The sequence below is a fragment of the Poecilia latipinna genome, unplaced genomic scaffold (assembly GCF_001443285.1).
Source record: "Poecilia latipinna isolate Pla-1442-1.1 unplaced genomic scaffold, P_latipinna-1.0 Scaffold1318, whole genome shotgun sequence".
Classification (NCBI taxonomy): Eukaryota; Metazoa; Chordata; class Actinopteri; order Cyprinodontiformes; family Poeciliidae; genus Poecilia; species Poecilia latipinna.
In genome coordinates this window covers 257,061-277,977 of record NW_015113934.1, presented here as the reverse complement: position 1 = coordinate 277,977, position 20,917 = coordinate 257,061, and the positions used below count along the sequence as shown (strand labels likewise).

At 38.4% G+C, this 20,917-nt stretch overlaps 1 protein-coding gene across 5 annotated transcripts in view; it reads left to right on the top strand.

Moving 5' to 3' along the window:
- Window positions 1–8,839, top strand: part of lhx3 (LIM homeobox 3) — a 14,256-nt gene extending 5,417 nt beyond the window's left edge. The window contains exons 1-6 of one of the 5 annotated variants that reach the window (XM_015055525.1): window positions 252–1,053; window positions 2,920–3,091; window positions 3,223–3,425; window positions 4,922–5,073; window positions 5,976–6,147; window positions 7,532–8,839. In XM_015055525.1, the coding sequence (XP_014911011.1) occupies window positions 957–1,053; window positions 2,920–3,091; window positions 3,223–3,425; window positions 4,922–5,073; window positions 5,976–6,147; window positions 7,532–7,965 (1,230 nt within the window). In that variant the 5' untranslated portion in view covers window positions 252–956 and the 3' untranslated portion in view covers window positions 7,966–8,839. Of the gene's footprint in view, window positions 1–251; window positions 1,054–2,387; window positions 3,092–3,222; window positions 3,426–4,921; window positions 5,074–5,975; window positions 6,148–7,531 lie in introns of those variants that run through there. The other 4 variants (XM_015055526.1, XM_015055523.1, XM_015055524.1 and 1 more) reach the window with 4 other exon arrangements.
- The last annotated feature ends 12,078 nt before the right edge of the window (window positions 8,840–20,917 follow it).

Genomic DNA, 20,917 nt, shown 5'->3' with positions numbered 1-20,917 from the left:
ATATATATTTGTTGTAGATTATGTCAAAGGTTTTAGTTGAATAATAATAATAATAATAATAATAATAATAATAATACCACGTATTACTATTATTATTGTTATTATTATTATTATTATTATTATTATTAGTAGTAGTAGTAGTAGTAGTAGTAGTAGTAGTAGTAGTAGTAGTAGTAGTAGTAGTAGCAGTAGTAATAATAATAGTAGTAGTAGTAGTTAGTTAGTTTTTTTCTTTTTCTTTTTACATTTTTTTACATAATTTCGATAATGTTTTGGTTACCTTTTTCTGCCTTTCCTATTGCTTCGTAGGCATGAAACTGTGTCATTTTTTGACGTTACACCATTACAATAAAAGACAAATTGACACTTTTTTTTACTGATTTATTTCTTCAAACGATAACATGGGACAATTCATTCTTTCTGTTTTACGTCCAGGTAAAACTTCCCACAGTGAAACTGATAGATTACAAATCAAACTAGCCCGATATGACCTTGAACATTTAGAGAAAAATAAATTGTTCGTCGACGGTTTTTTTGTGTGTTTTTTTTAGGTAAATAAATCAAAATAAGATGTGAATGTAAGAATCATTGATCCATACTGTTCTCATCAGCAGCTTTGGTTTGACGCGTCTCTGACCGTCGAAGCTAGCTTCTTCTCCTCTTGCCTCCTGCTCATTCCTCTTCCGGGTGAGGTAGTCGGTGGTTGATGTTGATCTATCAGCCTGTCGCCCAGGAAACGGCGCAGCCAGCGTAATCCGGCACAGGCTCAAAGACAGTGAAGCATAAAAAAAAAAAAAAAAGCGAACTCCGCTGCGCCCTGGCGAGCTTTTGGTGCTGGACTCTTTGCTGGCCAAATTTTGAAACCACCTGCCGCGCGAGGTTTGGCGTGTATATCTGCTTGTGCTTGTGGATGTTCGAGCCAGACTTGCCTTACTTTTTGGCGTAAATCATGAGGTATGGAAGGGCATGCTGAGCGTAACTGTCCCAAAGAGGCACCAAGTAACACGGAGATGCTCCTCGCTCTGCTGTCACACAGTGAGGAGTTACGGAAAGGTAAAAGCTACAGGCACGATTTCTACGTCTTTTAAATATTATTTATTTAACAAACGTTTCTCTGTAAAGTATGACTCAATCTGCTAAATTGTTGACATGGGTTGGTGGGAGACGTCTTGATACGTTTAGTTTATTAAACTGGTGTGTACATCTTTCATATTGTACATTTTCGGGTATTTCATTTCCTGGAGGATCAGTTTGTACGATTACAACAGCTTAAAGAGCAGAGAGGACATGTCATTTTGCACGTTGGGACAAAAATATTCATAGGATAAACATTTGACCTTTGATCTACCTGAATTCAGATGAGCGAATGCAGTTTGGTCACAGTTTGAATCTCCGGATTATTATTATTATTATTATTATTATTATTATTATTATTATTATTATTATTATTATTATTATTATTATTATTATTATTATTATTATTATTATTATTATTGTTGTTATTTTCTTGCATAACAAAAGTTTATTATATGATGCACAACTTCAGTCATGCAGAAAAGTGACCATTTATAATTTCAATTAGTGTTCTTCCGGCAATTCAGAACGGCTTACCGCGACAGCATCAGATCAAAAACTGTTACTATCATTTTTTTTTTCTAATTTTCAAGTTTTGGTGTTGCATGTATAGGGTAATAAACTGCTTTCCCCCACTGTAGTGGTGTAAGCCGTGAGACCACAGGCCTGCAGCTTTCTAGTTTTACCGAGCTGCTCTAAATTATGGATGACCTGGATACACCTGTTCCTGACGCCGCTTGCTGCTGCTGATGCAAGTAGAAATGGCTCCTCAATGTTTCATGACCTGTCCTCCCGCAGAACAATAGCGGCGCGACTCCTTGCAGGGGCTGCACGAAGTGCTTGAGCTTCTTTTAATTAGTAATAAAGAGGCCGAATAACATCGTATCTGGCATTTCGGGCATCTTTGTTTTGCTTCAGTTCTTTTGGTGTAGATTTGTATGTTAAAGAACAGGCGGTATCAAGGTTTGAAGTGGTTGCTTATTGCAAGGTATTGACTTTTTCCTCCGGCACTTTTACAAAACTAAACCTTGGAAAATGTGACTTGTTCCTAAAGGCATTGATCGTTTTGTTTAACCGTGAAAATCTCCACCGTATGGTTTTATTCGGATCCAGTTCTTAATTTAATATAAGTTACAAACAGCGTATCAATTAAATTTGAAATGTTTCCTGCACGTTTTAGAAAGTATCCCATCTGAATTTTATTTATTTGTTATTTGTTTAACCGTCTTTATCCCTTTTATTATTATTATTATTATTATTATTATTATTAAAACACACGAAGCAGTCACAAACGTTGAGGTAATCCCAGCACTAACTGAATTATTCTGATTTCATCTCTCAATAAAAACAACTGAGACATCATTCGAAGAGTTTACAGGCTATTTTCACTGGAAAAAAAATATTTAGTCATATCGCAGGCCAGTGACGTAGCAAATAACTAAACCTGACCAATCATCGAAAAAGCTTCTCTCGATCACCTGCCACAAAAACAAATAGTTAAGACATAATATATATTGTCTTATGCATTTTGGGTTTCGTTTATTTATTTATGTATTTATTTATCCTTTTCTATTATTTAGTCTTGATGTTTATGCAGGAATTCAGGCTTATTTTATCATTGACAAAGACCTATTTGCGGGATACAATTCCTATATTAAGCATGCAGTTTCATACGTATTCTTGCATTATTTCACAAAAAGATTAATGAATGAATGAATGAATTTGTCACGATCTACCGTGAAAGGCCGTGCCATATCATAGAAACGGGCGTCTTTTCTTTTACAGACATTCCCTGCCGTTGTCCCCCGACATCCCGTGATTCCCGCTTTGCCTTTTCTCCGACAGAAATCCCCTTGTGCGCAGGCTGCAATCAGCACATCGTGGATCGCTTCATCCTCAAAGTGCTGGATCGCCACTGGCACAGCAAGTGCCTGAAATGCAGCGACTGTGAGGCGCAGCTTGCGGACAAGTGCTTCAGCAGAGGCGACAACGTCTACTGCAAAGACGATTTCTTTAAGTGAGTTCCCTACCTTGTTTTTTTTTTTTTTTTTTCTTTAAATGATGAGTATAACTATTGATATAATTTTTTGTCATTATTAATTAATTAAATAGTTAATTAATTAATGGGAAGCCTCTCGTGTCCAAAAGGAGATTTGGCACCAAATGCGCGGCCTGTCAGCAGGGGATCCCGCCCACCCAGGTGGTGAGGAGAGCGCAGGACTTCGTCTACCACCTGCACTGTTTTGCGTGCATCGTGTGCAAGAGGCAGCTGGCCACAGGTGACGAGTACTACCTGATGGAGGACAGCAGGCTGGTCTGCAAGGCCGACTATGAGACCGCAAAGCAGAGAGGTGAGCCGACAGACTCCACAATCGCATGCGCAAACGGTGCCGTCAGAAATACTGCGCTGCACATTTGGCGATGTTCGCACCTGGAGTTGTATGTTTGGCGCGGCGGAGAGGTCGTTTACAACTGCGACCTGCCGGCGGTAGTTGCATCATTTTCAGCAAATCAGTCATTACTAAACAGAAGAAAGTTGAGAAAATATGAAAGGGGGAACGAGAGGGAGCGGGAGTTATAAGTTTGCGCTCTAAGGATTATCTTCTAATAATTTTTGTGACCCCAAATAAGGTTGCGAGGGAGTCAAAAGTACAGCCTAGAAAGGCTGATCTGCGTGGGAGGGGAAATGTTGGCTCATCCAGGGCACAAAGATGATCTCTTTTTGCGAGACCTGCCCAAGTTAGAGCAAGCTTTGCGACTGTTTGGGGACTCCTGATCGCCTGGGGCGCCTGGGAAAAAAACAGCATGTCCAACAGGAAGTGTTGATGAAATACACTAAAGGAAATCCCTCATATTTTGAAAATGACATGAACAGAGTTTCAATTTCGAGCTAATTTAATTATTTCTGTTGTTTGTGTCTCAATTAAAGTTTATGTATGCACAGTTTCAAACAAGCTGCACCAAATATATATATTTTTTGAAACTTTCAAATAATTTGTAAACTCAAACCAACCTTCAAAATATGCTACCAAGAACCTCTACAAGTAACACACACTGTAATTAGGTGCCCGTAGATCACTATAAATAAGCTATTTTTTTTTTCCTGTGGTCAGTTGTGAACACAACATCATTGCGCTCATCAATACTTTATTTAACGTGATTTAAAATGGAGCAGGTTCTCAGTCATATCCCTTTTTTTCATTTCGGCAGCCTTCTTTAGCCCACACTTTTGTGAATCCCAACAGGCTCGTTCCAGGCCTGGGCAGGCTGAGCGTGGTCAGGGTTTTATCTCTCCATCTGTTTGTCCTTAATTTACATTGCTGATTTATGCGGGGAGTTAACACAAGTTTTTGCAAAAAATACACACGTTTATTTTGCTAATGACATGGTGCAATTATTCAGGCGGCGTCCATTTGGGATGATGGTTTTTGCAGGCACTTTGGAACAGATGTTCAGACAAGCAGCAAGTGTGTGTGCATTGCATTACTATAGTTCACAAACAGGGAGACACTTATCCTGCTTTGTAAATTCTCAAAGTTGTTTATTACAAATTATCTTCTTGCAGCTATAGAGATTATGTGCTTTTATTAGCATGTTGCACACCAAGGATGGTCATGTAGAGTTTCTCACGTCAACTTCAACGGCAGCTTTTCATTGTGACAGCAGCGCTGAAAAAACATAAATCCCACAGAGCATTTATGTCTGCTTTACTTTGTGTCTACTTATGTTTCTTCTGCTGACTGTTGCATTCGTCTCCATTAGTTTCATGCTGGAGCAAATAAAAACAAATCATACAAAGCAAAAATTACTTTTAGAGTTACCGGAAGACCGCTTGTGTTTCTTACAGAAGCAGACTCCACGGCAAAAAGGCCCCGGACGACCATCACTGCTAAACAACTAGAGACGCTGAAGAATGCCTACAACAACTCTCCAAAACCGGCCCGCCACGTCCGGGAGCAGCTGTCGTCAGAGACGGGCCTGGACATGCGGGTTGTCCAGGTACAGTACATTATTCTCTATTAAGAGCTACTCCATTAGTGTCCTGACTTCATTATCAAGGGACAATTGAGGCTGATCTGGCACAGGCTCACTGTACGAACAAGTGTGCGTATAAACTTATAAGAGGAAGTGTTGGGGGTGTGGGAGGGGGGGGATTTATGGCCTGACGTAGTAAAATGAAGTCGGCATGAAAGTCGTCGTTGTTTAAGTGCAGTCTCGTTAACAATACTGAGAGGGCCCCTCGCATATTGTCCGCTACTGCGGAGCCTCGCCGCCGCTTGCTGTAGGTGTTAGTCGTATATATTGTTTTATTTGCAAGGACAAAACTGGGGACAGAAGCCACTAAAATGCCCCTCATTATTCAGTAAAAGGGAAGGGGTGAAGAGGGTTCACGCGGGGTGGAATATCTTTAAAAAGAATGTCGAGTTGCACGCTTTGTGCGCAAGTGACCTGAACGAATTACTGCTAAGTGTGAGATTAAGGATTCAAGTAAGGACAGTTCAAATTGAGACGTTACAGCGAAAGCAGGGATGAGTTAGGATCAAAAATGCGGAAAAAAAAAGTTTTAAATGATGTAAGGAGTCAAGAAGGTGTCAAGATTAATGATGTGATAAAGCAGATTTAGGGGGAAACTGGTCCCAGGTCAAAGGTCAATATTCTTGTCTTGTTTTTTAAGCATGAAGTGATCATTACGGTGTGAAAATCACTAGGTTGACTGTTTTCTCTTTCAGATCAAGAGATTCATTTTGTAAAAGGAATGAAATTACAATTTTTTTTAAAAATTTTTTTGTTTGTTTTTGATAAATCACCACTGGAAAATCAAGTGACCTTTTCCCATGTATCTTTTGGTCATCTACCATTACATTTGCCATTTCTGACATCTCGTTTCTTTCGCCCTTCAGGTTTGGTTTCAGAACCGACGAGCGAAAGAAAAGCGACTGAAGAAGGACGCCGGGCGGCAAAGGTGGGGCCAATATTTCCGCAACATGAAGAGGTCGCGAGGAAGTTCCAAGTCTGACAATAACAGCATTCAGGAGGAGGGCATGGACAGCGACGCTGAGGTGTCCTTCACAGGTATGTTTAGTCTCTTACAAATAAGAATAAGGTACAGACACATGGCATGTCTCAGAGACAAGGAGACTGAAACATAGTCGTTATTTACATTGAAGTTCTTTGGTATTAACAGTGAACACTTTTAATATCCAGACTTGCCTTTTTCTTTCAGGGTTATGCAAAATATTTGCTATTTCACCGATTTTATTGTGTATGACGTATGGTTCGCCGTAAGGTTCGTAGATACAGTCCATCGCTGCATTTGCCTAGAAATCATCCATCCATCCATTTTCTGAACACCCTTGTCCCTCAGTGGGGTCGGGAGGGGTGCTGGTGCCTATCTCCAGCTAACGTTCCGGGCGAGAGGCGGGGTACATCCTGGACAGGTCGCCAGTCTGTCGCAGACCTAGAAATCAATTAAAGATAAAAAATGATTTGAAACAGAATGCAGCACCGCGACGTTGCACTTCCGCACAATGTCGCGGAAGTGTAGATATAGAGCAAATGGAGTTATAAAAGGCAGTAGTGAGAATAAGCATTGTAGTATAATGGATTATCTTTTCTTTGTTTGTTTCAAATATCGACATGAAGTCAAAGTCGGCTTAAAAAATCTCGTGTTGTTGGAGTAAAGAGAAGATGAGATGTTATGAAACATCACACGAAACAAAGAAAAGTGCATTCAACACTGTGTTTTTTTGCCAAAAAGAGATTTTAATTACGCAAAGACATAGATTACCTCCTCTAATTACTTTAACTAGCAAACATGACCTTTCTTAAAATTTTTAGACAAAATGAAAGGGCTATATGCAAAATCTGCTCTTTGTAGCATAATCCATAATGTAATGACTGACCAAACAGTGACTTTGTTTGCCATATTTTTTAGCATATCCAGTTTTTCATCCAGTGTCAGTCATAATTGCAGAAGAACGCAGCTCTTATTGTCAGATAAGTTATGATACCCAAACGTAGGGAATCATCAACGACTCTGCTTTTGCCAGACAGACAGAAACATGTCAGAAAAGCTGCTACAGTAGCCAAGCAATTTGTCACTCTGACACGAATCTACATTAAAAATGTTAAAAATATCCACCCCCAGCAACATGAATGCAGTCCAATATTTTTTCTAAAATAAATTCAATTTGTAACAAAAGTTTACTTCTATGAATACCTGATGTTTGCAAGCCTTGCAAGTATATTCAATGACTTCAAACTAATTTAGTTTACAGATTTAGTTTAGCCTGTGATTGAACCCAATGATCGGATTGACTAATGAACATGTGTTTGCCTACACTTCAGTGTATATGAGAAATATACAAGAAACTGATGGTATTCATTACTGAAAATTACTTAAAATTAGGTAAAACCAACCATTTCTTCTTTTTTTTTTCCCATTCGTGTTGCACAGATGAACCTCCCATGTCAGAGCTTGGCCACACCAACAGCATTTACAGCAGCCTGAGCGAGTCCTCTCCAGCTGTAGGAGGACGCCAAACCGGCAACAACCACAGCTCCTTCCCGCTGGACCACGGCACGCTTCCCTCCCAGGACCAGTTCCACGACATCCGCTCCAGCAGCCCCTATGGCCTCCCCCAGTCGCCGGGGTCCCTTCACGCCCTGCCGAGACACCAGCCTCTCATCACCAGCCTCGTTTACCCCGATTCGGGCCTTTCTATCATGACTCAAAGCGGCGGACCGGGCGTCAACCCCTCTGTGAGAGTCTCCATGGGGGCCGCCAACGGCCCCAGCTCAGACCTCTCCACTGGCAGCAGCGGTGGGTACCCGGATTTTCCCGCAAGCCCTGCGTCTTGGTTAGACGAAGTGGATCACGGGCAGTTTTAATTTTGACAGCGAGAAACTTGACTCTGTTGTCTCCTGCTGGCGTTCTTTTCGTGCTCTGTTGGACTGAAGAAATGCGGGAGTCGTGCAAAGGGGGCGGTGTCTGTGTGAAGTAGCAGAACACTGGTCAGATCTCACTTGCAGCTGCCAGATTAATAAGAGAAAAATACAAACAAAAAGCTATCCATTTAAAACATTATGACATAATGTTTGCAAATTACCAATTTGTCACTAAATCTATTCTTTGTAAATGCCACTCTGGAGTCTTTTAAAGCAAACTAGCTAGTGGAGGAAGAACTGATAAGGTTAGACATTAGACACTTGTATTTTTTATTTATTTATTTTTTATTTTATATTTTTCTCAAATCCCAGCATTACTTCTCTGATTTAACTTTATCACTTTTGGCATGATCAGGTGAAAAATCCAGTCCAATGCGCTGCATCTTTAAATGTCTGTTTGTTGCCAAATGTCTACACTTAAGTATATACGAAAATATACTTAAATATACACTTAACGTTTATGATCCATAAATGTGGAGACTTTATTTTTATACAAATCCGATTCTTGGACGTAAAAGAAGGCGCTGGGCATGGGGACTTTGTACATTCTTGAAAAATGTAGATATCATGTTAAAATGGTACCCAGGGGTCCAATCACTTCTATGCATTTGGTGTGTTCTCAAATGTGTCTCGTTTGCTTTGTTGTACCAGAAAAACCATCTCAAAGATGAGCTGTAGAAATCGGAGTTGGGGAATTGGGACGGGATGTATATGTTTGTTTATGTGGAAAATGTCTTATGTATTATTTATTCCCTACTGTAATTATGACAATTCATATATAAATAGCAGGACTTTAATAAATTTCACACCTTACAGAGCACGGAGCTTAGGTCTGTTTTGTTGGTCCACGAAACGGCGCATCTTACAAGCAGGGGATATCCGGTTCACCTCAAAGTATCCGCAGTTCCCTGCCATTCTGATAGTGAAACTAGAGAAAGCCTGCAGTTTGCCTATGTCTGCAAATTGAGTATCTGGCTACCTACCAGCACTGTATCAGGGGTTCAACAGCTCTTTAGTGGAGAAATTTGATGCAGTCAACTCATCAATTCAGAGATTACTGGGCCCTGTTTCCCCCAAATGCCCCTATGGGAAAGGAATCTCCAATCCATTATCCAAGAAGGGATCGAGTGCCCCTCGTGAATTTCCTCATTTGTTTAGTTATTCAAAGTCGGGTTCAATTAAATAGATTAAACAGTAAATGTCTGCGTCACCGTGTTTACGTGAGTGGCCCGTGCCAGTACGAGCGTGTGCGCGCTTGCATGTTTATGCATTTCCTTTTAGTGTAGTCAGCGTTCAGGCTTTGTGAATTTTTTTTTTTTTTTTTTTTTTTTTTTTTTAATGTTTTCATGAATACTTTCTTACATAATCTTTAGGTAATGAGTTTTACAGGCTGTTAGATTTATCAGCATTGGCGAGACGTTTGAACGTGCTTTAAAAGCAGGAAAAATAATTGTTTTTATTCGTCAAATATGTTTTATAAAAGTTTTTTTTTTTATCAAAGGTGACAGGTTCTTACTTAAAACTAAAATTAAACATAGCTTTAAAAAATGTAACAGAAATAAATGTACTAAATGCATTCAGTCAGAATTAACAAAATACAGAAAAACATAAAACATAAACTATTGAAATTCAGCATTATTGTCTCTTTTTGTTAATTGTTGTAGCATTTTGCAAGTAATCAAAGCTTTGCACATCTCGACCATTTATGCCTCTTTTGTTTGAATAAACATATTTTTCACATGCCATTTTAACAATGTCCGATTTTAGTCTTTTCCAGATGTTAAGGGGTCACAGGTCGTTGCTCAAAGCTTGAAAATTAATCTTTTTCAACAACTTGGATTCACAATTTGTTCTTTATCAGAGTGCAACATATTTTGTATTAAAATGAAATCCTCTCGACATTGTTTGTGTCTCCAGTATCAACCACAACACAGTTCTTCACAGACAGTATCCCTTTCTTTATGGACTTTATTTCATCAGCTGTTGTTTGGGTGTCTAGCAAAGAAAGGACACTTTTTTAATATTTTCTGGATATCCAGTTCACGTGTATGCACCACAAAAAGATTTTACATTGTTCTTTAACCCAATGTTTTTCAATAAAAACATTGCACGTGAATGGAAAATTCAAATATAATAGAAAATTGAAGTTTTGCAAGATCTCTATGTTTTTGTGAACAGGGACTTGACTGTTGAGACATAATGACAGCTATCAAATCTTTGCAACATAAGACAAGCGCTGTTGTTTTTCTGGTTCCTTCTGTGCTTTGACGCAGTTGTTGCCTTCAGGACGGCTCATAGTAACGCTGCAACAAAGCAACTTCAAATATTGTATATTAAGTCACTGATAGTAATGCCTCTTTTGCACAATCTTGGAAAAAACTCTTAGTATCAGATTAGTTGGTCAAATCTCATAAGTGTCCTGGTTTATGGAAATGTTATTTTAAGATTGTTTAGGCCATATTATGTTATCACCTATGCAAAGTTATGTTATGGGGTATGGGTAGAGAATATTATAGTAGTTTAAGTGAGAACTATTTTATCAATAGTTTTATTTCATACAGTTGCTCTAACTAGAAATACTTTAAAGATTATATGTAATCAGTTTAGTCTTTATTTGTCAGTCAGCTTTTGTCTTGTCCCTTTGTTGAGTTGCATATTTATTTGCTCAACAATAGTATTTTATGTTAAAACAAACAAGCTATTTCATGTTGGTTAACGCTGTGCTAAATTAAAAGGTAATATTTTAAAACATGACAAACGCTGAGGAGCAATATTACATATTTCCAACGTAGATAAGTGACGATTTCGAAACAGTAGTATAAAATCTTTAAAAAAAAAAAAAAAAAGTTGTACATGGACATTTTAGTCTACATAATGAAAAGTGTATTACTCCACCTCCATGAAACATTACATATTTATAATTGCAAGATCCACTGGTCCTTATTATGCTTTGTTTTTGAGTGTAACCCCAAACTCCCCCCTCAGGTTCCCACAACAAGAAAAGGATATTCAATTGACTCCTTCCCGCTAATGAGGGGATCAGTGTGTAAACTGAGCCAGAAAAACTTTGGTAAAAACTGTAAAGAGGTGAGAGTAAGGGGGCTCATTAATCCACTCTAACACCCACTTTGGTCAGTATGGAGGCAGTTTTTAATTGAGATTAGAAAAGAGAATTTGGTACAGAGAGGAAGCTATTTTATTTATTTATTTTTTTTCAAAATCTATGACCTTTTGAAGTAAGAAGTTAATAATCGCAACAAGAACAGGCAAGGATTACCATGTTCCACTCTTTTGGATTGGGTTTAAAATCCACCATTTTCTGAGAAAATAAATAAGATTAGGTTAGGTATGCAATTTGCCAGATGAGCAGAACAAGGTTGGTTAACTAATACAATCTTACCTGTTAGTAAGTAGTGGGAAGCTGGCATGAGAAATAAAGGAGAAGGTAATGCAGGAAATTCAATACAATCTCATTTGGAAGGAATGAATCACAGAACAATCCGGTTACAAAGAAGTTTGGGAAGTGAATTCAAATGAGAACAAAGTACTAATTAGCCCAAAAATCTAACTTTAAACGGATTATGAAGAAAACATCATTGTAAAACAAAATCTGTAAATGAATAATACCAATTGGATTAATGATGGTATGTTTTTAAGACATGAATAAGTGTTGGTGTCGATTTAAAAACTTGCAACACCACATCATGATGTATTTGATTTTAAGATTTTAAGAGTTAAAAAAAAAGATTATATATATGCACGCACTTATTATATTTGACCAATGTCCACCACAGAGGCCAAGAATGAAACACTGTGAACTTTCGGCAGGATTACACAAAAATTCACAGGAGTTGTCTGCAGAGACAACGTATCCGTCCATTTAAGCCACAGATTCATCAGCTAAACAATAATAGATAACTTTGTCAACCTAATATTTGGTTAAATATTTGCTCATCATTGAGCGTTTGTCCTTCAGTCTTTAAATTCAACATATTATTTGACAAAAGAATTAGGTTAAATCAAGTTTTTCTATAGAAGAGTAAAGAACAACAAGAAAACAACCTAGGAATTGAAAAATATTTAAATTACTGTGAAAACTTACAAGAATATTATTTTCCGTACGTTACACATGTAAATGATCATTTCACTGGATGCATAAGGCAGTTGAAGTTGCCTTATGCTTAGCAGCGTCGAGTAAACTGTTGCTTTTAACTGTCCTTTCCGTAAAGGACTCTAAGACTGGCAGGACGCCTGTTGTCTCTCAAATGGAGGGCTCACACACACACACACACACACACACACACACGCAACCACACGCATACACACTCACTCCCCAGCGTCGTGTCAGCTGGTGCTGAGTAAATCAGCTCTGACAATAACACCTCCCATGGGTCCTACACATCACAGCTACAATTCAGACCTAATGGAGCAGCAAAGGAGGGCTGAGGAGGGGACTGCTTAGCTTGTGTGTTTTTCGGGCATCCCAGTCTGTGCAAATGTATGAATGGAAGAGGGAGTGAACTTATTTAGATTTGGGAATCCCTGAAGGACGGGACCGATGAGAGGAGGGAGAGGAGTGTGGCGCAGAATTCAGTCAGTTAAAGGAATTTGTTAAACTGAACGACGTCCTATCAATGAATTGTACAAGGGAATGTTAAACACACATACACACACAGAGTTGTTTAACTTTAGCATCTTTAAGAAAGTCAATTGTGTACACTTTAAGAGAAAGGCGCCAACTCTCCACATTCTCATATGTATGCGACAAGAAAGTTTGAAAAACACGGTTCTTGTGCAAAGACGGAGTGTAAAGCTCAGCACTGACCACCAACACAGGAGTTTTGTTTATGTTGCAGATTAATGGCATCTGCAGCTGCATTAGAGCAATGTAACTAATCAACATGGTCATTAGCGCGTGTTTTCACTGACAACTTTAATCAAATCCATCACAGCCCCACCTTCTTATTGCTTCCCACAAGCTGCATAATTATTTCTTCATTTCGTCCTCAGACAGGAATGCAATATTCATTAATATGTCTGCAATGGCTGACTGAAATTCATTTGGGAACTTTCATATTAGAAATGTATTGGCTAATGGATCACACAGCTCTTCCTCATATTGCCCCGCATTGAGCTCATCATTTTCTTTTTCTTTTTTTTTTTTTTTTTATGAAAGCATTGACTATGGTCATTAACCATGAAGCATCAAAACACTGATTTTCATATTGCATGTCTGTTAAAGAAAGAGCAACTTTATTTGAGCAATAATTATGACCTTTCGCTTGGATTATCTTGTGAAATTTGCAGTATGATAAAATTTTATTTTCACTCAACTTATGACTTATAACTACAAAAAGAACTTTACAGTCAATGATAACATTTTGCTTACTTTGACATTTTTTGAAGTGATCATCTGTGGAAAAACAAACAAACAAGAAAACAACAGAAAAATATGTTGCATTTATTAACCTCCTGCAGATTTAATTAGTTTTCAGTTGACCAGATGTGAGTTTTCAGCTCCACACTATTTGGTTTTATGAGTAATACATTTTTCCATCCACCTTGATGTTAAGGCATTAAGCAAGTTTCCTTAGAAGGAAACTAAAATAAAGCATAAGGAGATTCCTTCATATTTTTTCAGTAATCATAATTTGGTGAAATCAAATCAGAATCAGAATGAACTAAAATCAACCTGGTATCAAACAAGGTAACTTGTGGGGGAGTCAGTGTCGCTATTGTAAAAATGGGATGTCATATTTACAACAAACACATGCGACAGACAAAATAAACTCACTACTTCCTAACTTTGATCTAAAAGGTGAAAGGTTAATAAGGGAGTTGTCATTGTAAGACCTGTATGATGGTGCAAATTTCCCAGCACAAAGGAAAAGGCTTGGATGACACATTGCGAGTGACTTATAGAAAAATATGTGGCATTTAGACTCATGCCAAGTCATGCTGGTGGCTCAGAGAGCCTAACCAGCTGCTTAGGTTGCTGATGTTTTGGTCCGGCTCTCTGCTGTGATAAAGACTCTTCTTAGTTTCTGCTGCTACAGTCAAAGTCTGAAAGGTCAGCAGTGATTACATAAGAAGTTGTTGGGGTTTTTTTATTTCAATATTTAATAAAAAAAAAAAAATCATATTTCAACTTAACTTTTACATACTTACCACCTTTTTACCGCTGGGATTCGTAGCAACACATGTTTATATTTGCCTCACACAGGGATAATCACCCTCCTTCTCATTGGTGGCAGGTTTGGCCAAGCAAAGGGTCGTCGTGGGGCTTTTTGGCAACTATGAGGTGTTAACAGCTCCCCGGGGGAGGCTGTCTGGCTCTCTCATAACCCTCGACCTCCCCCGCCCACGAACGCAAACCACTCAGACTCACAGATGGTCTCTGCACCAGCAGCACAGCCACCACACTTTTCAATTATTGCTGCAGCCATTGCTCAACTGTCACCTCTCAGCGACGTGGCAAATAGGGGAAGAGGAGAGGGATGTTGGAGGGAAAAAAAAAAAAAAAATATAAATATATATATATATATATATATATATATATATATATATATATATATATATATATATATATATATATATATATATATATATATTTGTAAAAAATATTCAGTTTAGAAATTGTCACCAGACTTAACTTTGTTCATTTCTGCTCCTGCATTTCAACATTTTTCTCCTTCCTATGAGCAAAAGCTCCACAGAACTCGATTTATTCTTTACCTTTTTTTTTGTTTTATGTACAGATTTTTTACAGAAGAAAAATAATAACAGAGTGAAAACAATTTTGCAAAAAATAAATTGATGCAGTGCATAACAATACAAAATGTATTCTAAAATGTGTTTTAAATTGAAATAAATAGGAAAAACATTGCTAATTTGCAACATGATTACTGCATGATTGTTTAGGGAGATAATATGTAGCATTTTCATTGCATTCATGCCAAAGTTAAACTGAAAATCTCGTTTATTTTTTGATAAGACTTCAAAAAGGTTCAAAACATATGAATGTGTAGGTGAAGTGAATCAGGTCAGTATTTTGAAATAGCTTCTTTTACATCTAATCTTTATTTCATTTCAGTTTCATTATTCATATTTTATGAACAATGACATTGTTCTAATTCTGAGCTGTCATTTGGAACTTGTTTTCTAACAGGTAATCATTTTGGGAAAGCAAATGAACATTGAGGAGAATCCTACAAATTCAGCGACGTGAAATTACATTTTCATCATCTTTGTGCCGATTTTGCATGGGAATTGTAAATATAAGTACTTAGTTTTTAATTCAATCTTGTTTTCACTGTCCTATTTGTCTTTCACGGAGAGAATCGGACATCTCCGTCCGTCCGGCCAAAAGGCCTAACCAGCATCACCGAGGTCGGTGGCGTCGTTGGGCAGCACTCAATCTGGGTTGGAACGTCTGTTCAAGCCGCTCGCCCTCTTTCTCTCTCTCTTCCTCTCTCTCTTTCTCTCCTGCGACACTTGTCTGTTGTTTTCTTTCCCCATTTTTTTTTTTTTTTTCATAATTTATGTCACAGGATTTCTGGAGAGACGAGTGGTGCTGTGTGTGTGTTGGGATGGGAGGGAGTGACTGTGGATGGAGAGGACAAGGGGGTGGAGAGGGCATACACTTAATCCCTGGGTCAAGATGTATTTATTGAAGATTAATAACGGAGCAGCAATCTCATCATGCTCTCGATGATTTTATAATTTAGTTTCTGCGGGTGGGGAGGGCGGGGAGAGAGATCAGGGACAAAGACAAGAGGGAGAAGCAGAACTATTGTTAATACGGGAGCACAGAGCAGGGTGGTGAGTTTTGGAGAGATGTACAAATAAAAAAAAATAAATCAAGCAAATATTTACAAATTTTTTGCCTGCTGTAAAGTCTTTACTTGAACCTATCAGTTGAGACGCTGTGACCAAGCACAGCAGTGATTATCGTTTTAGATTTCTTCTGTTTGATCATTTCGCTGCAAAAGTGAAGCATTTTGTAAATCGAAATGGCACAGCCGTCCGCTTTCCCAAAAAAAAAACACGCCACAGCTCAACACCACAGTCATGTTGGTATTCGCTGAATGCTCTGCGTTTCCAAGTCTTGCATATGTAGAGTGGAAGCATTAACCTCATTCAGCTAATGGATCCGTTGGGCTCTCAGGCCCGAGGCAGATGAAGATGCTGAGGAAGAGACAACTTTTGTCACCGAGCAACAGGGTGAGGAAAAAAAGGATAAAAAGAGATACATTCAAAGGGAGGTTAAAGGCGCAGAGTTCAAGGTGTAGTCTTCCAACCAAATTTATTGATACCCCTAATAATGATGAGTGGATTGAATAGACTGTTTGTCCCTGACCTTTGTCATCAGACACACCTTGTGCTACTATATCAAAGCAGGCAGGCAGACAGATGTCTGAGCAGTGTGGCATCCAGCGCAGGAAGCCTCAAGATGGTAGGAAAAGAAAGATGGAGGCGAGGAGGGAGGGCAGGACATGGAGAAGACATGTTATGGGATGAAGGAGTAGCTGGTCTGCAATTTTCATGGGAGGAAGAGGATGATGAAGGGTATGGGAAAGGCAGAAGGGACATGCAAATGCACTGGTTGTATTGGAATCCTGGTTTGGACTAAATGGACTATGTAAGTACTGTGTTTGCAAACACAAAAATAATAATAATTCTTGCGAAGTTTTAATTTGTTTCATTTCATTTGGATTTTATTTGCTAGGCAGAGCAGAAAAAAAAACTGATTTTTAGGATTTTTTTTTTCACAAAAATGAATCTGAAAAGGGTGGTGTGCATTTGTATTCGGTAAGACTTTCCACAGATTCCCGATTAGATTTTGGTTTGGACTTTGACTATGCTCAAACACATGAATATGCTCTGCTCTATTGTAGTTTTGTGTTTAGGGTTGCAATTCTGCTCAAATATGGATATCTGCTCTGCTCTCAGTCTTTTGCAGCCTCTAGCAGTTTCTTTTTTCCTAATTGCCCTGCATTTAATCCAGTTATCTTCCTATTAACTCTGATCAGCTCCCCTGTTACAGCTAGAAAAAAAAAAAAAAGATTATACCCACACCACGCTGCTGCTGCCACATATAGCATTTTGCATATAGCAAATAATTTTAGTCTGACCTCTCATAATCATCTTTATCTTCATGACTGCCGCGCCCCCCTGCTTGGTTTGTGGCAAACAGCAAAAAAAACAAAAAAAACAACCTCTTATGACTTTCTTTTAACACAAGCTTTCCTCTTGCCATTCTTCTTCAAATGACATTTTTGTGGATTAAAGTTCATGACTCGCAGACACGTCAACCTGAGAGGTGGATCAGTGCAGCTCCTCTGAAGTTACCGTGCAGCTCTTTGCTGTTTCTGATTAAAGCTCTCTTTCCTTAAAGTTTTTGATCAACTTAATCTCTGACCTATCTGAATTGTTCCAGAGTTTCATGATGTTTACTCACCAATGTTCCCCAGCAAACGTCCTACTAAAAGCTGTATTCACATTGGCTCTACAACGCACACAAATGGATATTAATTACTTATTAAATGACTTCTGATTATAATTGTTTGCAATGGATTTCATACAAATTCACATCATCCTGTCCAGATTTCAACTTTAAAATGACAATTGTGGTGGCAATGAGGAAAAAAATGTGACGTTTCAAGCGAATACAAGACTTACTTCGGCCCTGATTCTTACATCAAAGTTCTTCCCTTTGATCAGCACCTCAAACAAATCTGGTCCCAAAAAGATGAAGGACTTAAAATCTCTTCTTTAGCCGTGGCACATCCCTCCCGAGATGAAACCCATCCCTCCCTATCAAACCCCCATCCCTGGCTGCATCAAATGTATTTAGATCTAACAAAGCGCTCCCTCCTGACTCCACCATCACTTCTTTAAATGACTTGAGAAGGGAAAGATGGAAGGAAGAAGAATGATGAGAAGGGGGCGGAAAGCAGGGAAGGGGGAAAAAAGGTGGCTTGGGAATTTACGGTGACAAAACGCCGGGGTCAAGCAGAATGTGTGATGAAGGTATTGATCAGCGAAGCATGCAACCGACATGTGGCCCGAACCCTGACCCTTAAATAGCAAATGAATCTCAATCCAATGGACTAAAGTGTCTGGTACACACTAGAACAGCAGAGAAGCATGAAGGCACGCAAATACAGTAGATTTCAGATCAAATTGGTATAATTATCATTTCCGCAATATTACAATAAAGTTTGCAAGACATTTTGCTTGTGTATGATCCATGTTGTTTGCATCCTTGAACAAGGGTGTGAAAATAATACCCGAAGAAAAGAAAGAAATAGCACTTTCATATCCTGCACACTGTGCAAACCACATATTTCCTCCAACAAATTATTTTTTTAAAAATACATCACAAAAAGCTCAAACTAAAGAGATACTGGCTCAAGCTTTTCTGTTCAGCATATAAAGGATAAAAGTGGAGCTAATTATTAATCTGCCCCTCTCATTAGTGGACACATATGAGCGGCATTGCATGTGTAAAGAGGATCTGTACATGCCCATGTACATCAAGAGGAATGGACTTGTAGCTTTAATAACAAAACTCTGCACTAAATCATCCTGACAACAATTTAGAAAAGATGCAGTTGAGGTTTAAAATTTTTGATGATCAACATTATTTTGGGTCAGTCTGATGCAGAGGCATGCATTTGTATTGTTATTCTCTGTACATGTAGCTGTCTGATTGGAGTTAGTGGTATATTTCTGCTCACACACAATAAACATGTCAATAAAGATTGACATAAAAACATGCACGATTAAAATTAATACGAAGGTAAACATGACTTTAATTGAAACAAAAATTACAATTTTAAACATATATCAAAAATAATGAAATGTTCTAACATGTGTGCCTTACCAGCATTTAGCTATTTTAGAAGCTTTGAACATCAACATAATGTAAAAAATAGTGCAAAACTGTAATTTATCAACATATTTCTCATTAGGTTTATTGAGGTAGCGGTCAAATAAAACCTTTTATTTTACTCATGATATTAGAAATCATTTAACCTGTGATTCAGTCTTATAGATATTCAATTATCATCCTAAAAGTACAACCAACAATCAAGTATCAAAGGAAAATGTTTAGGTTATTTTAATGTCAATGAAAGCGCTCTTATTATTTAATGTCTCTTTCCACTTAGCACCTCCTGCTACCTGCAGTGAGTCCCATGCAGGCATGGCACAAACAAACATACGGCTTCACTAGAAACCATTCCTTCCATCTACCTAACCCCCAGCCACATGCATATGCTCATGTGCAAACACTGACATTACCACACACACACACACACACGCACAGCTACACATATGCATACGACTCCCAAACAAACAAAAAAATCCTTTTAAGTAATGAAACCACATAAACTCATATGTTACCCCGTACACTAGAGTTATGGGCACGTTTTACATAAAATCCGCATCGGCAGCATTGTCTGGGATGCATGCGTGCATACGGATTTGCATTTTAGAGGTTATTAAATAAATGAGTGAGGTGAGGTGAAATGGGATAGAGAGGGAAAAAAATGAAAAAGCAGCCCAATTTTGTGCACTATCGTCTCAAATACTGGGTGCCATAAATAACAAGAACGCACACCCTCTTGTTCTCTATCAAACCCCCTTTAGAGAAAGAAACCCCCTCCACCTCCAACACACTCACCAGACTCGCTTAACACATAACCAGCGACTTGTACCGGAAATGGGACAAATATTTTTCCAAAGTAATAAACACAACCTAAAGGTGGAAAATATATATCATATATATATATATATATATATATATATATATATATATATATATATATATATATTTTTTTTTTTTTTTTTTTTTTTTCCTATTTCCATTCAACCCCTGATCACCCACGGGGCACAGAGCTACCACTTCTGGACCAGTCAAGGCCATTTCTAATCCAGCAGGGTTCGCCCGCTTCTCACGAGCAAAACTCATATTTCTAAATGCTGGATTATGCTTTTCTTTTATTACTGCTGAAGCTGCCTGAGGGTCGGAGGGTTAGCAGTGGGGTAAGGCCAAACTGATGAGATTACTGGAAAAGCCTGGGGACTTAAATATGAAGAGAGGAATAACAAAAAAATAAATAAATAATACATATACGTGTTCATTAAGATGATGACTGAATGGATTCAAAGATGGGTTTGAAATACAGATAAAAGTAGGTTCAGCACGATTATAAATCTGAGATAAGCTCAAAAGCAGTTCACCGACAGACAGTACAGACTAGGGGAACATAAGCACAGTTTATTACACACAGTGCAGAACTTGTAAGCCCTAAATAAATAAAAAATAAAAAATAAAAAATGTGCACAGAGGCTGAAGGGGTAAAAATAGATTTAACATGCAAACTCAGACATGAAGAGCAACCAGTGTTTATAAAAGTAGGCCAGATTCTGAAAGCCTTTTGTTAAATTTGGCTAGGTTTCCACAGTACCCACACTTTTACTGGTGTGATAACGCTGCTGTCTCACAACAGCTGCAGGCAGCCAGCAGTCGGAGAACCGAGGGAGATGGTGATGCACAGGTAGAACGTTGCATTGCAGCGATGGGAAAGAGTGGGGGGGTGGAAAAAATGACCTTGCTGGAAATAACAACAGCAACCCTTAATGTGTTGCATTACAAGATATGTGATAAAACACTTTTATGGGGAAGGCTGTTAATGCCGGAGTCTCATCGCACATGGTGCCCCCTCAGCAGCCCATTTCATCTGTGTGTATGTGTGTGTGTGTGTGTGTGTGTGTGTGTGATTGAGGAGAGGTTGGAGTCCACTGATCCTAAGTTGGGGGGCAGCAGCTCCTACTAATTGTCTTTGTTTTCACCTTGGTGCTGCTTTGCCTTTGGTGATTTTTTTTT